General features: G+C 38.3%; 1 protein-coding gene across 1 annotated transcript in view; it reads left to right on the forward strand.

The window, feature by feature from the left end:
* pdia5 (protein disulfide isomerase family A, member 5) overlaps positions 1-3287 on the forward strand; it is a 183710-nt gene extending 180423 nt beyond the window's left edge. The window contains exon 17 of the mRNA XM_030125714.1: positions 1826-3287. Within this exon, the coding sequence (XP_029981574.1) occupies positions 1826-1906 (81 nt within the window). The 3' untranslated portion in view covers positions 1907-3287. The remainder of the gene's footprint in view (positions 1-1825) is intronic.
* Positions 3288-15505: the final 12218 nt, after the last annotated feature.

Below are 15505 nucleotides of genomic sequence, written 5' to 3' on the forward strand. Positions count from 1 at the left end.
AGATGTGCAATGAATATATTCACACCAATGGGCTGTGAGATTCATGTGACCACTAGAGGGAATAGTGAATCGCTCTGCTGCTCTCCAATAGACAAGAAAACCACCACCACAGGGATCTTTAAACAAAGCGTCAGAAATGGACCACATTCTGAGGAAGGTGTTCACATTTACAGAAGCTGAGAAAAGTGGAATGAAAGTAGCCAAGACATTAAATGTGTTTCATAAAACCAGAATTTATTGAAGGTCTCATATTGTTCAAAGCCATTTTATTGTTGAACGTCATTACTATAAAAACTAAGCTAGTAATACCATATTCTATTTAATTTTAGTTTATGTTGCATTGTGCACTGGTTTGTTTTTATGTGCTGTGTTTGTGAAAACTGACATTTTAGAGTTTTTTTGTTTTAGATTTATTCTTAGTTAGGGCTGCACGATTTTAGCCAAAAATAAAATCCCAATTTTTTTCCTCAAAAAATTTGATTGTTGGGTAAATGGACTGAACTTATATGGCGCATTTTTTACACCGTCATGGTGCCCAAAGCACTTTACAATTCCTCACATTCACACACACATTCATACACCAGTGGGCGGCTGCTGTCATGCCAGGCGCTGCCAGGCCCTACTGGGAGCAATGTAGGGTTCAGTGTCTTGCCCAAGGACACCTCGACATGTGGAGCTAGGATTCAAACCGCCAATCCTTTGGTCATTGGACGACCCACTCTACCAACTGAGCCATACATTTTTGTGAGCAGCCTGCAATGCAAGGCACTGCTCCCTACCTCAAATCTGTGATGGTATCACATGATGGGCCCACAGAAGTGATACCAATGTAAGTCAGTGACAGCCATCAGTCGTGCATGCGTGTGTAATATGAGTGATCCCCATGCAGTTATATTTAAACTGGGGGATCTGTGCGTGGAGGAGACGGACCCAGGACACACTGGAGGGCTTATATCTCTGGGCTGGCCTGGGAACGCTGCAGGATTCCCCTGGAGTTGGTGGATGTGGTTGGGGAGAGGGCTATCTGGGCTACTCTGCTGAGGCTACTTCCCCCGTGACCCTGACCCGGATCGAAAGAAGACGGTATGGTACGGATCTGTGCATGGACAATGTAAGATGAGTGATCCCCCATGCAGTTATATTTGAATTTGGGGATCCATGCGTGAAACCATAACTTACATTGGTATCACTACTGCAGGTCCGTCACTGATTTAACGTCCATTTTCATTACACAGACTTCTGTGAGAGACCACTCTCACAGATAAGAGGAGGAGCCTGCAGTAGCCCACAGGTGCGCAGCCTGGAGGCACGAGAGAGATGAAATTGATTTAACAATTTCCCTTTTAGAAAAATTGTCCTAATGAAAAAATCCAATTTCGATTTAAAATCAATTAATCGCTCAGCCCTACTCTTATTTTTTTTTTTTTTTTTTTTTATAAACCAGCTTATAACCCAGAAGGACATGAAGTGAAAAGTGGCTCTTCTGGTCCTTTTTTTCATGAACAGATATTAATTTGTGTGTTTTTTTAAGACAAATACACAGCCAGTGTTGTACACAAAGAAAGCTGTGCACAGCCTTGACTGGAGTATTAAACAATATGAAGCAGGGACTAATGCAGGCATGTGTTAATGTTGTGGTAAGAGCTAATCAGTTTGACCTTAAACTTCCAGACATTATGCAGAGTCTGTTTACTTCTTATCTTTGTACTGTCAGGCCAGGCTGACATGACTCTGAAGAGTAGGGGAGGAGGGGGGGGGGGATGCAGGCTTGAAAAGTTATTAATTGTGGACTATAATCTAATCATGACTTTCTGTCTTTTCACAGGAGGCAGGCTTCACAGGTTTCATGCGCAGCCTACGAGGACGTGACCAGGAAAAGGTCGTCAAGAGGAAGGAGGAGCTCTGAGGGCGGCGCGAGGGGAGGGGGGTGTTGCACTGCACAGTTTGTCATTGCACTGTGACCCTTGACCCTAACAAGGGCCCTATCAGCACTGACGGGGAAGACTTGATGACCTCAGCTAAAGGCTATTTTTTTATACCATGGTTCTGACGTTTGTAATAATACCAACAGAGTACCTGCAGACGGACTGACCACTTGAGACTGTTTTTTTTCATGGAGATTCTGATGGGCAAAAAATACACAAAGAAAAAAGGTTTCTGTTATTTTTTTTTTCCAAACACTGTGACTGCGTATGTGAAAAGCTACACCCTATACTGTATCTATGCAATACTGACCCCTGCTTAGCTCCGTAGGGGTCTCAGTGACTGACTGGCACCTATAGTTGTGGGTTATGGTGGCGGTTGTGGGCATCATGAGTTTTAGAGGTCGAGGCTGTGGTGGGGTCCCAATCCAGTCAGCCCTATCTATCCTGCTCCATCTCCATGGAGACAAATGCTGATTATCAACATGCATCTATTAGTTCCACTATTTTTCTACAGAACCCTTATGTTCAGAACCATCCACAGTATCACTTTGGTACCTTCACAGATCAGTTAAAAAGGCACTGATTCTAAAGCTGGGTCCACACTTAATGATGGTCAGGAGTGGGATTTGGATGAGGTATCTAATTAGATCCAGTTGGACAGAGTCTGCTCTAATCAGGTCCACTTGGTTCTAACAGACAGATCAAATCATGTAGTGTATGATGTGTAAAGATGATGGTCTTAAAGGTTTACAGTGTAAGACTTAGGAGGATAGAATGACAAATGTGGACTATAATATTCATAATTAAGTTTTGATTAGAGTAGAATCACCTGAAAATTTAAAAAAAAAAAATAATAATTCTTCCATGACCTGAGAATAAGCCCTTTACACCCACAGAGGGAGCAGGTCACCTCCAGTTCACCGAGTTGTTCTGCCAAGTTTCTACAGTAGCACAGAATAGATATCTACTTCTTCACCTACCTTCTGTTTCAAAGTGACATCCAGGGCTAAGGTGCATTTACTATATTTGAGTTAATACCCGCTTAAAGTAAAAAGTCCAGAACATACAAAAAGAACAGTGGCTTTAATTAGCTTTTTTTTCAGGTTTTTAAGATTAGATGTTCTGCACTGCTAAATACTACTAAAGTTACACCATCAACCTGTAAAGCCCAGTCCAGACCAAAAAAGATGACCCACTTTGAAAACATGCCAGTTCACACTGTTTCATGAGACAGCTCTCTTTCCTTCTAATTGGCCAGCTTTTCAGTTTTTTATTTTTTGTAATTAGGTTCTAATTTGCAGTAAATGAGTGTTTACAGTGATGGCAAGAGACTTGTAGTTGTTGCATTTATTGAGTTAATGACAAAAAGACAAAAAAAAAAAATGTTCCTGAAGCGGTCTTGTCAGGGGCGTCGCTACCAGTTGTCAACCCCATGAAAGCTAAATGTTGTGGGCCCTTTAATAAAATTCAGTATCTTGTCAATCTGCCGGGGGGGTGGGGGTCACTTGCGCTAGCGTGAAAACAAAACTGAAACTCAACATGCTTTCAACATCTGATTCCCGACTTCTATACCTCTATTATACAGCAGAACTTACTCGAAATTTTCACAACTTCTAGTCTGTATCCACTGGACCCCCTCCTCTGCTCTATGGATCCCCCACAAATGCTGGGCCCCATGAATTTGTCATGTTTAACCCCCCTTATTGGCGCCCCAGGGTCTTGTAGTTGTAATACCTCTAAACAGAGAAAACATGTACTATTGAGCTCTAGTCCAAAAACTCAGAAAAAGACCCTACGTTGTAAAACCTGCTATCAGTCTTTTGTCAAGTTCAGGGTTGAAGGTTAATGTTCATGCAGCTGCAAAGTTTACCTGCAACTTCCTGAAACCGTTTCATCTTTGGTGTGAACTGGGCTTTAGTCTGAAGATGCTATCGATCCCAGTCATCCTCACTGACCTCACCGCTCCTCCAGACACAGGAAACAAACACAAGATGAAGAAAAGGCACCAAAAAGATTTGTTTTGTCAGGTGGAATGGTGAAAACTGACTGAACTGTGTCTGTAGAATGAACACTTATACAACATTCCATCAAAGACATATTGCACTAATTCATCAGTATCAGGTTTCATTATGAAAACGTATAGCTTTATCTAAAATTATCTCATTCTTACAAAGATCACACCCCTTCTATTTCCCTCTGTGGACTAGAGTCTACAATGATCTCATCCAAATTCTTTTTACTGCTACTTGCAACACTTAAGAATATGATCATGTCCAGTTTTGTAAGGTCTGACCTGGTCTTCAGGTGTGTGCCCAGTTTAACGTGAAAAAACAGATGGGGTCTACAGGTTTGAACATGGCTGCAGTGCTTTGATCCAGGTGAAATCAAATCATGGCCAAAGGATACGTTGTATGGATCCAGTTTATATCACGATTCAGTTTGCTTTTAGAACAAGATTCCACATTTTTGATTTGTTACAATTGTGGCCTTGAAACCACAAATGAAAACAATAGTTAGAATTGCAGAAAATTGGGTTGACTAATGGAAGAAAATCAGAGGCCTGGTGCCTTTTGATATTTCCTCAAGTATTGGACCAGAAAGACGTCAAAGAACAGATAAAAACCTAAAATGCCAAATAGTGCACATTACACTTGACATTTCCTGCTTCAGACATTTCCACGTGTTAAAGATATCCGCAGCTATGGCAAAGTTTTACCTCCATTCCTCATTTCATCCAGTGTAACGCTCATAAACATGGGAGTCGAGGACTTACGCCGGCTGAATATTACATGTCGACAATACAATGCAAAACATGATTCTTGCCTCCATCTGTTGACGTTAATTGTGAATTCAATGTAATATCCCACAATTCCTTCAGTGTACAGAGAGATGCTAGTGCACACTTTAGACCAGGGATGTCCAACTCAGGTCCTCGAAGACTGATATCCTTCATGTTTTAGACGTTTCCCTCTTCCAGCACACCTGATGGTCCTTATCAGGCTTCTCCAGAGCTTGATGATAGGCTTATCATTTGAATCAGGTGTGTTGGAAGAGGGATACATCTAAAACATGCAGGACACCGGCCCTCGAGGACCAGGATTGGATACCCCTGCTTTAGACTGTCGGGTGTCCGCTAATGTCCTTTGCCCTTTTTCCACCAGTGCAGGTCCAGGAGCTGGTGTCTAATCTCAAACTAGTTCTTTGTGTTTCAACCAACAAAGACAAGTCTCTCAGACAGAAAACTGGTAGCAGAACAAAACCACAGACTGTTTATAAAGATGGACCAAGTCATAGCTTTTCAGAAGTGAAGCCAAAACCTCTCTATCTCCAAACTAACTTTGGAAGAAACCTGAATGGCAGTCACTGTCAATGTTTGAACTATGAAATCAACTATCTATGAAGTCATTTTACAAGTCAAGAAAGTTGCTGTTTGTTGCAAAGATAGTAAAGTAACATGTAGTTCAGTATTTGTTTTTTTTATGTGATACATCATTAACTCCAAAATGGCCAATACCTCAGCAGACTTCTCAAAGAACCAGGTGAAACTCCTCTGAACAGACATCATCAGTAGCTCTGTACAGACTGGAGAGGCAGTCACAATGATACCACTTGTGCAAGATTTAGGTGTGTGTTCTAGTCTTAATAACAAAGTATTTTCATTATACTTTTTCTTTATACTGCAACAAACTGTAATTCTTCTTTTAGCCCATGACTTGTAAGATTATCAGTAGGTATCCAAAAACGATTTACTAACATTGACTGATACACTGGTCCCATGGGGCAAAATCAGAAGATATGGACCTAGCCTCCGTATTTGATGTTCTAAAATTATTGGATTGAAAGGTGTCGTGACCAAGAATCTGTCAGACATATGGAAAATAACCAAGCAGGAGGTAGAGGAGCAGACCTGTCTTCCCCACATCTTTATTGTGCAGATTCAAGTGCAAGCAGTACCACAGCTTCCATGACCACAGGACTTTAGCTTTATTTAGTTTTTACGCAGTGGGATGAAAAAGTGTAACACTGGCCATCTTTATATACAGTATGAAGAACACCAGCACTGTACTGGTTTAGAACTGTTGATGTCAGGGTCTGAGGATGTGTGTTATAACCAGCAAGATTGCATAAAACATTCAAACCTCTATTTAAAACAAAAATATATAGCATCTAGTTTATGTAATGCACAGAACCAGAGAAATCAGAGGTTCAGGATGGACATGAAATTATGAATTTTAGTGAGTCTTCCTGAAATAAGGTACTGGCTGCCCAGTCGCTTTGATATTTGGTTTGCTGTTAGCTACCCACTAAATAGAGTTGCTAGTTCTACCACATCATTGAAAATGGTGCAGTAAAATGTCCAAGAAAGCTCCAAGTTAACAAATTAACCACAGATTTGAAGTTAATGACACTTTCTCCTACACCATTTTTAACCCATAAAGACCCAGTGCTACTTTTGTGACAGCTCCCAAATTAATTTTTTCCTCTATTTAAACTTTCTTAAGGAATCTGTCACCATTTGTTATAATATTATCCTCTGTATTTAGCTATTTTTTTCAGTGTAAATTATGTATTTCCCTATGTTTAATCTACTGATCATGTCTCCACCCATTGTCACTGATCCGACTCCATAGGTTTTACTGGTGAATCAGTGTTGTAGAAGATGACAGTGTTTCCACAGTAACTACAGAGCCTCTGAATGTCCAAATGGGTCATATCTGATGACCATGAAAAGATGACAAACTGTATTTTACACCAATTATTTACATGTATTGATAAGATTAGATCAACAGGTATTAAACATTTCAGATCAGTAGATGCTTTTGGTTGCTGGTGGATGTTTGGGTCTTTATAGGTTAAATAAATAAATAAATAGCATCTAGTCTATGTAATCCACAGAGAAATCAGAGGTGGACATTACATTGTACATTTTAGTGAGTCTTGCTGAAATAAGGTATGCTACCTTGAACACTGGTCACTTTGATATCTGGTTAGCTGTTAGCTACCCAGTATGTAGAGTTGCTAGCTCTAGCACATCATTGAAATTGGTGCAGCAAAATGTCCAAGAAAGATCTAAGTTGACCAATTAACCATAGATTTGAAGTAAATGATGCAGTCTTAAAGGGGTCATATTTTGCTAAACCCACTTTTATTAGTCTTTGGTACATTTATTTGTGTATTTGGACCCTAATAGTTCCAAAAGTCTGAATTTCAACACTCCAGGTGCTGCAAAGCTATCTTTATATTCATTTTGGCAAAAATCAAGTGGATTTCTAGAACCCATTTTAATTCCTTCCTTCGAATACACCATAATTGTTTGTCAGCAGCAGCAGCAGTTGTAGTAAAACCTAAAAACATGTCCACACTTTGAGCTGATTACCTCAAATGTTCACTTGTTACTTGAACGGGACAGAGCAGCACAGCCAACAAACTGGAGGGGGTGGGGCGTGAAATGGCTCATTTGCATTTAAAGGGCCAGTGCTCGAAACAACCTTTCTTGTGTCATTACTCAGAAATAAGGTTGAAGATGAACCTGTGGAGTTGAATTAATGAAGAATGCAGACCCAAACATAGCATTTACAGTTTATGTAGACCACAGGGAAATTTTTAAAAATGCATAATTCCATTTTAAAAAGCAAAATATCACTCCTTTAAAACTACATCCCATGACCCAATAATAGTAGTGTTTGATAAATTCTTTCTTACAGTTAATCCATTTGGAACCGTAGGTAGCGTTCACCTACCAGCATATAAAACCCATACTGTCTGTAGTCAATAAAAGAGTAAACCAGTTCTTAGAGCGTCTTTAAGTTAAGTCAAACCTAAACCTCATGTATCACCCTAACCCAGAACCAGAGCAGTAGGTGGAAAATGGGAACAGTACATGTGTTTGTATGTCGACATTGAGAGGCTGAGAGTAAAATGCCTGCATTCAGCTGTTTTCCTCAGTGTGTGTCTGCTCGGGCTGGCGTGCTTCTCCCACTTGCTTTCCATGCTCTTTCAAGGGATCACTTCAAAGTCCATCCATGGAATAATGAAGTCTCCAGCCCCGGCTCCTGCTTCTCACTGCACCATCATTGATCCGGGGCCATCATCATTACCTCTGTGGCGAATTTTTTTTTCTTTTTTTTTTCTAATGCGTGTTTTCAATTCCCATACTTCGGCCGTTATAAATATTTAAAGACGTATCTGCAGCTGAACTTGTGTTTTATTATTCAAGACTTTGGTTTCTTTCATTATGAATAAGGTTCTCAGGGATAGCGAAAACACAATTAAAGGGAACTAGTTTGTTTGTAATTTTGCATTCCAGCTGAATCATTTTGAGCCCTTAGGTCACCAAATTAAATATTGTTTACATTTGCATCCCAAGGATAAAAAAGATTGACTCATCCTTTTTCTGTGCTATATCATGACAACATGTATTTAATAATAAGACGTTCTGTCGGTAGGTGTTATTGAACCATCGCTCATCAAACTTTGACTATGAAATTGTCTAAAAATGTTCTGGCTGGCACCAAACACAGAGTTTGTGTTCCGTGTTCATTGTGACTGTGAACATTTCATGGTACAGTTTGCAGGAGAGTGTTTTAAACAGTTTGGTGTCGACATATCGCTGTTATTACCTGTTCAGTCTCTTCTCCGGGGAGGGGAGGGGACAATCACCTTTGCTTACTCTCACTGGTTTTCTTTTGGAGCATTTGCAGTGTCATCACATGTTTGTAAAATACTGTCTTTTCCCAAAGGTTTCATGTCATGTGGGGTCTGTCACACTTATGCCAAGAACTCGTTGCCTTTCTTGTTTTGTTTTGTTGTTTTGTTCTGTGCCCACCCATATGTACAGTCCTGCCCCATACACTAAGGACCTTCCAAGAAAAAAATAAAGACAAAGATTTCCAAAATATTTTGCAGTTGCTGTTGTGTAAAGTAGATTTGTTTCACTCTAAAAAAAAAAAAAGAAATTCAGATTCTACAAAAATGTATTAGGGCCACATAAGAAAATAAACACACCCTTCACTACGAGAATATCTCGTAATTTTTCAAGAATGAATATGAGAATAAAGTTGTAGTTTTAAATAAGTAATTTATCAAGAATAAAGTCATAATGACAGTAAAGTCATACCCACTCATCAAATAATGGAGAACATTTTGTGAAGTTACACTTTCATTTGGGGTTTATGCACAAAGACCAAATACTGAGCCTATTAGCCCTCAACACATTATTAGTCTAAGGACTTTGAAGCGAGTTTGCACGTTTGGGTTTGTTTTGTTGTAAGAACTGAACTGATTTGGAGCAAATTGCCTCTTTTATGGAGGAGAAACTGACACAGTGGTCATCTGCAGGACTATCGGCAGTTACATCAGAGCTGTAGGGTTTGTTGTTTCTCAAGAAACTGTGAGGATTTTACTCTGAGTTTTGGAGTCCAACAGAAGTGAATGTTGCTCCTTTGCTTTTTGCGTTTGCTGTAAAACCGGAAACTCTTGGATTTTCAAAATATTACAACTTTAATCTCATAAAAGTACAACTTTATTCTTGAAATATTACGACTTTGTTCTCATAGTGACAAGCATTTTTATTTTCTTATGTGGCCCTAATACGCCTCATAAGATTCAGCTCGCCATGAAATGTGTGCAAATATCCACTGTTGCTGTTTTTTCATGTTTGCCTTTCAGTAAAACCACTGCATGGATATTATAGTTCTTCAATATGCGTACGCTTCGACTAACCTGTCATTTAATATGTACATGCACATTATTATCCTGAATGTGACAGTATTCAGACTTTATGTCGCCTAAACAGTGTAATCCAGGGGTGTCAAACTCAGATCCTCGAGGGCTGGTATCCTGCATGTTTTAGATGTATTCCTCTTCCAACACACCTGATTCAAATGATAAGCCTATCATCAAGCTCTCCAGAAGCCTGATAAGGACCATCAGGTGTGCTGGAAGAGGGAAACATCTAAAACATGCAGGATACCAGCCCTCGAGGATTTGAGTTTGACACCCCTGGTATAATCCATTAGAATATTCTGAAGTTCCAAATGGAGAATTTTCAAATTAAAAGCCTGTCACACCTTGACGATTTAGACAGTGTATGCCGACATATGACAAAGTTGGCGAATACGCTAGTGTACGTTGAATAAGTTATGATTAAGTTTTGTATAAGTTAAGAGCACACTGATAAAGGTTGTAGTACAGCAAGGTCATCGAGAAATTTTGTGTATGCACAAAATGCTTTGCCGTATGCCAGCGTATGTCTCATACGTGGGCCATAAGTTGTAGGTAAGTTATGTGATCGTGACCCACGTTCACACGTTACTAATAAGCTGAAATACGGTGAGATAAAGCCTAGCGAATCCAGAACTTACGTCTTACCTATGAGTAACGTGCTTTGAACCTATGTGCTGAAGTGCCAAAAGTATTTCCATCCATTCCTCAGGTAGAAGTATAGATACTAGGGTTTAAAAAGACTTCTGTAGAAGTTGAAGTATCAACTCAAGCTTTTTACTCAAGTAAAAGTGTAAAAGTACTGGTTTCAAAACTACTTAAAGTATAAAAGTAAATGTAAGGGGAAAAAATGCCATTAGGACAAAAGCTTAGGCAGTACCACAGGGGCCTATAGTGCACTACCTCACCTCCTAAAAAACATGTTTCTAAAGGCCATAATGAGTAAAATGTTATACTAAAATGTTAATATTGAAACATTTGGGATGCACTAGTCTACTTGTTTCAGCTGCATATATGAACAGTGAAAATGAATGCATTTGAGTATTAAAGAACCATATATGTGTCCTACTGAGCATGAACATGTGTTTATGGAGCAGAAGATATGACTAGTTAAATATAAGTATTGGAATGGTGCAAAAAGTCAGGTGTGACGGATCAGTTACAAACCAACAGGGTGTTGGAATGGTATACGTTTATACTTTTCATCCAACCACAATCAAATTCACTGTGTCTGGATGACGCGATTTATCTGGATATTTTTTTATATGTTTTTTTATTTAACAATTACAAGCCGGAATGAAAACAAGCCAAAATGAAATAACAGTAACCAGGCTATTTTTAAAATATAAGGAGTAGAAGTAAAAAGTCGGCTGAAAAATAAATTACTCCAGTAAAGTATAGATAACCCCAATTTCAACTTAAGTAAGGTAAGAAAGTATTTGTTCTTCGTTACTTGAAACCTCTGCATATGTGTAACTTACATTGAACTTATTTCCAATGCATGTTGACGTATGTAGACGTATTTGACGTGTCCTGGACGACATCTTTTCACCTCTTTCAGACACGCGGGAAAGTGTTTCAGCATCTCCCCTCTGGACAGCGACTGGAGCAGGAGATAATACCTGTAATACATAACATCACCATAATCTTCAAATGTAGAATTACATTTAAAAAAACTAACAAACTAAAATAAAATACATAGAAATTAAATTCTCATTAATTTTCCAAAGCCACAGGGAGCTGCAGCAGAGGAATGAAACAACCACATGCAGTTCCAGAGCTGCCAGGTAGACTGTATAAAAATGGGGTTTGCAGGAGGAACCCGTCAGTGTTTCTCAAGACACAGAGACATGGAGGATCCACCACCACGATACCTACTAACTGACCTCCAACATCAGCATGACCTCATCGATTTGACACTGTATCAGCTGCGACACAGACAACATACTGAGCTTTCGTTGGTGTAAATTATTGAAATTTTCAATGTAAACTACGCTGTAACAAATTACTGTAAAAAAAAAAAAAAAAAAAACCATTACATTTTGTCCAGTATCATGCTGTTATTTGTAAATACAGTATAATGCTGTAAATAATGAGGTCTTTAAGGAGGAAATTTAAAACAGTAAGCTACTGCAAAATTTGACAGTATTATACAGTACTTTCTTCAATTCCTCCACTACTGTCCACCCAGAACTGGTCTGAACAAAGTCATCTAACATCAAGTCCCACCAGCTCGTTTAGAAAAAAATTCAATCTAACGAATGTTAACTATAGACCTGCTGCATCAAAGGTTAGTGGTTCTTTTACGAAACAGAAGGAAAAAATAAATACAGAAAAAACGACTATTTTCACCCGGATCATACAGCACTGGAACAGAGGCCACCTGATGCTTTCATCCTCCTGTACCTACACTGCCATCACTCCATCCTGCTTCAGTTGTTCATTTATCAAAGTAATTGTGATTTTATCAGTGTAACTGTCACCATGCTGTGGCATTTTGGGTTCATTAAACATTAAATTGCCTCCATAAACCGCGTTCACACTGGACGCAACTGGCGCGGTGTAACAGGCGGTGTAATACTGCTTCATATTTCGGGGTGTTAGCCTTATGTAGCTAACATACAGCTAATTACCTCCGCCAAGGAGGTTATGTTTTTGCCAGGGTTTGTTTGTCTGTTTGTTTGTTTGTCTGTCCGTTAGTGTGCAACATAACTCAAAAAGTTAAGGACAGATTTGGATGAAATTTTCAGGGTTTGTTGGAAATGGGATAAGGAAGAAATGATTAAATTTTGGTGGTGATCGGGGGTGGGGGGGCCCACTGGGGGGGGGGGGCACTGATCAGCCTTGGCGGAGGTCTGCGCTCTCCGAGTGCTTCTAGTTTAAGTTGAGGCATACATGCTGGCTGTGAAGTGGACACAGTTAAACTAAACAGTGTGTCAATTTGCGTGGTTTTCACTGCCCCAGGGTTACATTTCTAAGACTTTAAATCTGTAAAGTGGAATTTACTAACTTGGACATCCATATTAACTGATATAATTAACCACTGTTTTAATAAAAGCAAGTGACTAAGGCTAATTTTTCCCTCTTTGTTGGGCAATTTGTATAGGATCATGTGTAGCATTATTTAATGTCTGTATGCTTTATAGCTCTCTAAACACAGTGTCATTCATAATTGATCCAAATGTCTTCCACTGCAGCTGACACTGAGCTCATCCTGACCCTCCAGCCAGTCCCAGACTAATACTGCTGGGAAGTGTATGTATGTATCTGTTTATGTGTGTCAGTCTGTGTCTGTCTGTCATTCAGTCGGCCTATTAGCTGTCTGTCTATATCCGTGTAATAACATAACTGATTTTGTCCTTCCATGACAGTGTCTTGCCACTGTAAGACAAGAATAGCCGTAAGTGATAGCAGTGTAACTTATGATACCAAATTTAAATAAAGTACGAAAGAATTTTGGGTTCATCGTAACCACTTTTCATACCTTACAGTGACTACATAGGTTCTTGGTAAACAATATATCTGATACTGTTTTGGGACATTAACCTCAATTCTTGTCTCCATCAGTTGCAGGTAATGAAGTCACATCTGGAAGTTGAATGATGAGCATTGAAAGCCATGTTGTCTGATAAGGCCTCCAACCAAGCTTCATCACAGTGTTTGCTGCTGTTACAGTGAATTTAATAAAAGCTCAGTGTTATAAGCTCATCTCTTGTTTGAGCTTTTTGTAGCAATGTTCATGATTTTGTATTTTAAAATGTAATTTAAAATGTTAAAATCCTAGCTTTTTGCTGTGTTATACTGTAAATATTACATTAAATACGTTTTACAGTATTATATTGTTTCTTGGAATACGGTAGTTATTGTAAAATGCAGCAACTGTGGCTAACAGTATTTTACTGTAAAAGGAACATTATATACAGCCCAGTACCATATTACTTTTTACAGTAAGAAAAGGTAGTTGTAGGTTACAGTAGAGATACTGTAGAATAACAATAGCATGCTGGCAACTCTCGGTGCCAGTATTTTACTGTTATTTAACAGTAAAATTTGTTACAGTGTATGTGTACACCCAAATTAAAAAGAAAAAAAAAACATTGAAAGTTCAGCTTGTGCCAGTGTTTTAGAGAAATTCTAATACATCGGTATACACTGCCTAAATAGTCAAGGTGTGACAGGGCTTTACAACATGATGGACATGCTGATATTGTTCCGGTTTGGACATGTACACAGCACATTCAGAAAATGAATGTTATTTTCACGTCTTCCTGCAGGTTGTGACACTTATGGTGGGAAGGAGAAACACCCCAAGGCTCCTGATACAGTAGGTAAACATGAGGACAGAGGATATCACCTGGTTTATGGATAAGAACAGATGACCTTTTCCAGGTGGAAGGAACAAAAAATAGAAGCGGAGTTCACGGTGAAACATCTACCACAAGTGGGAAAACTTTGCTATGAACAGCTACATCAGTGTTTTACAACCTTTGGGCCTGGAATTCAAATGGGGTCACCTGAAATGTTTGTAATTGATAAAATAATAAGAATAAAAAAAATTACTAACAAAAAATATATGGTGAGTTGACAGAGACAGTGCCAATACATAAAAGACATGACAAACTATGAAGCTGAAACTGAAGCACTGTGGTACTGTTTATCTTTCAAATGTTCATTGTGGTTGGTTTCAGATGCTGCAGCTCTTTCATAATTCATAGTTTGACTTATTGTTTGTTCAGTATTAATTGTCAGCCTTGTAAATCCAAGGTGGACTGACTGTACATATCCTGACCAAGGAAAGTAAAATTCTCACTTTGTGCAGTAATCTACACCTGGCTTTTTTTGACTCCATTCATAATAATATACATTATATAGACTAAATGTCATCTAAAATTAACCTTTATTTGTATCAGCAAACTATTACATGATCAAAAACAAATTAATTTTAGCAAAAAAATGTCTCTTTTGAATGTCTGGGGTCGCCAGAAATTTGTGATGTTAAAAAGAGGTCATGAGACAAAAAAGGGTGGGAACCACTGGACTACACATAAACAGGAATATTACAGGAATATTTGTTTTTTGTTAGCCACGTAAAGAGCTTGTTAGAATGGATAAAAAAAGAATATTTAGTCAGTGCTGGCCATATGCTTTTTGCTGATTTGAGTGTTTATCTAAGAGCCAAACTAGGTCTAAGTTCAGTCTGTGAGGCTCGAACATGGCTGAACCTTTGAATCTGTTAAAAAGAGGGAAATGAATGGAACGCGTCATATCATCAGTCTAAGGATAATAATTAATAAATAAAGTGGGATATTTTAAAGCAAGTAATAATTTATTTATTCAACTCAATACCTTAAAATTGCCGGATATTGTATATATTAAATTCCATAATTTCACTTTTATCTACTGCCACTTTATGTACCTATGTATTTTATATATGTACGTGTGTAATTTTAATTGTGTTTTATTTATTTTTAACAATTCTGTACAGTGACCTTGAGTGTCCTGAAAGGCACCTATAAATAAAAATTATTATTATTATTATTATTATTATTATTATTATTATTATTATTATTATTATTATTATTATTATTATTAAATATTAGAGATGATTTATGAAGTAAAAAACATTATATTGCTCCAAATACCATTCAAGAGTTCTTTAAATTAAGAGAGAGTAACTATAATTTAAGAGGTCTTTGTATTTTTGAATGTCTGAAAGTGAGGACAAATGTGAAGTCCATATGTTTTTTGGTTGTGGGTGTGAAATTATGGAATGGACTTGATGAATTTAAGTTGTTTACTTCTCTGACAAAGTTTTGAAAATCCCTTAAGTGTAAGATCATTCAGGAATATTAAGTGGA

This window comes from Sphaeramia orbicularis, chromosome 21 (assembly GCF_902148855.1).
Source record: "Sphaeramia orbicularis chromosome 21, fSphaOr1.1, whole genome shotgun sequence".
NCBI classification, from domain to species: Eukaryota; Metazoa; Chordata; class Actinopteri; order Kurtiformes; family Apogonidae; genus Sphaeramia; species Sphaeramia orbicularis.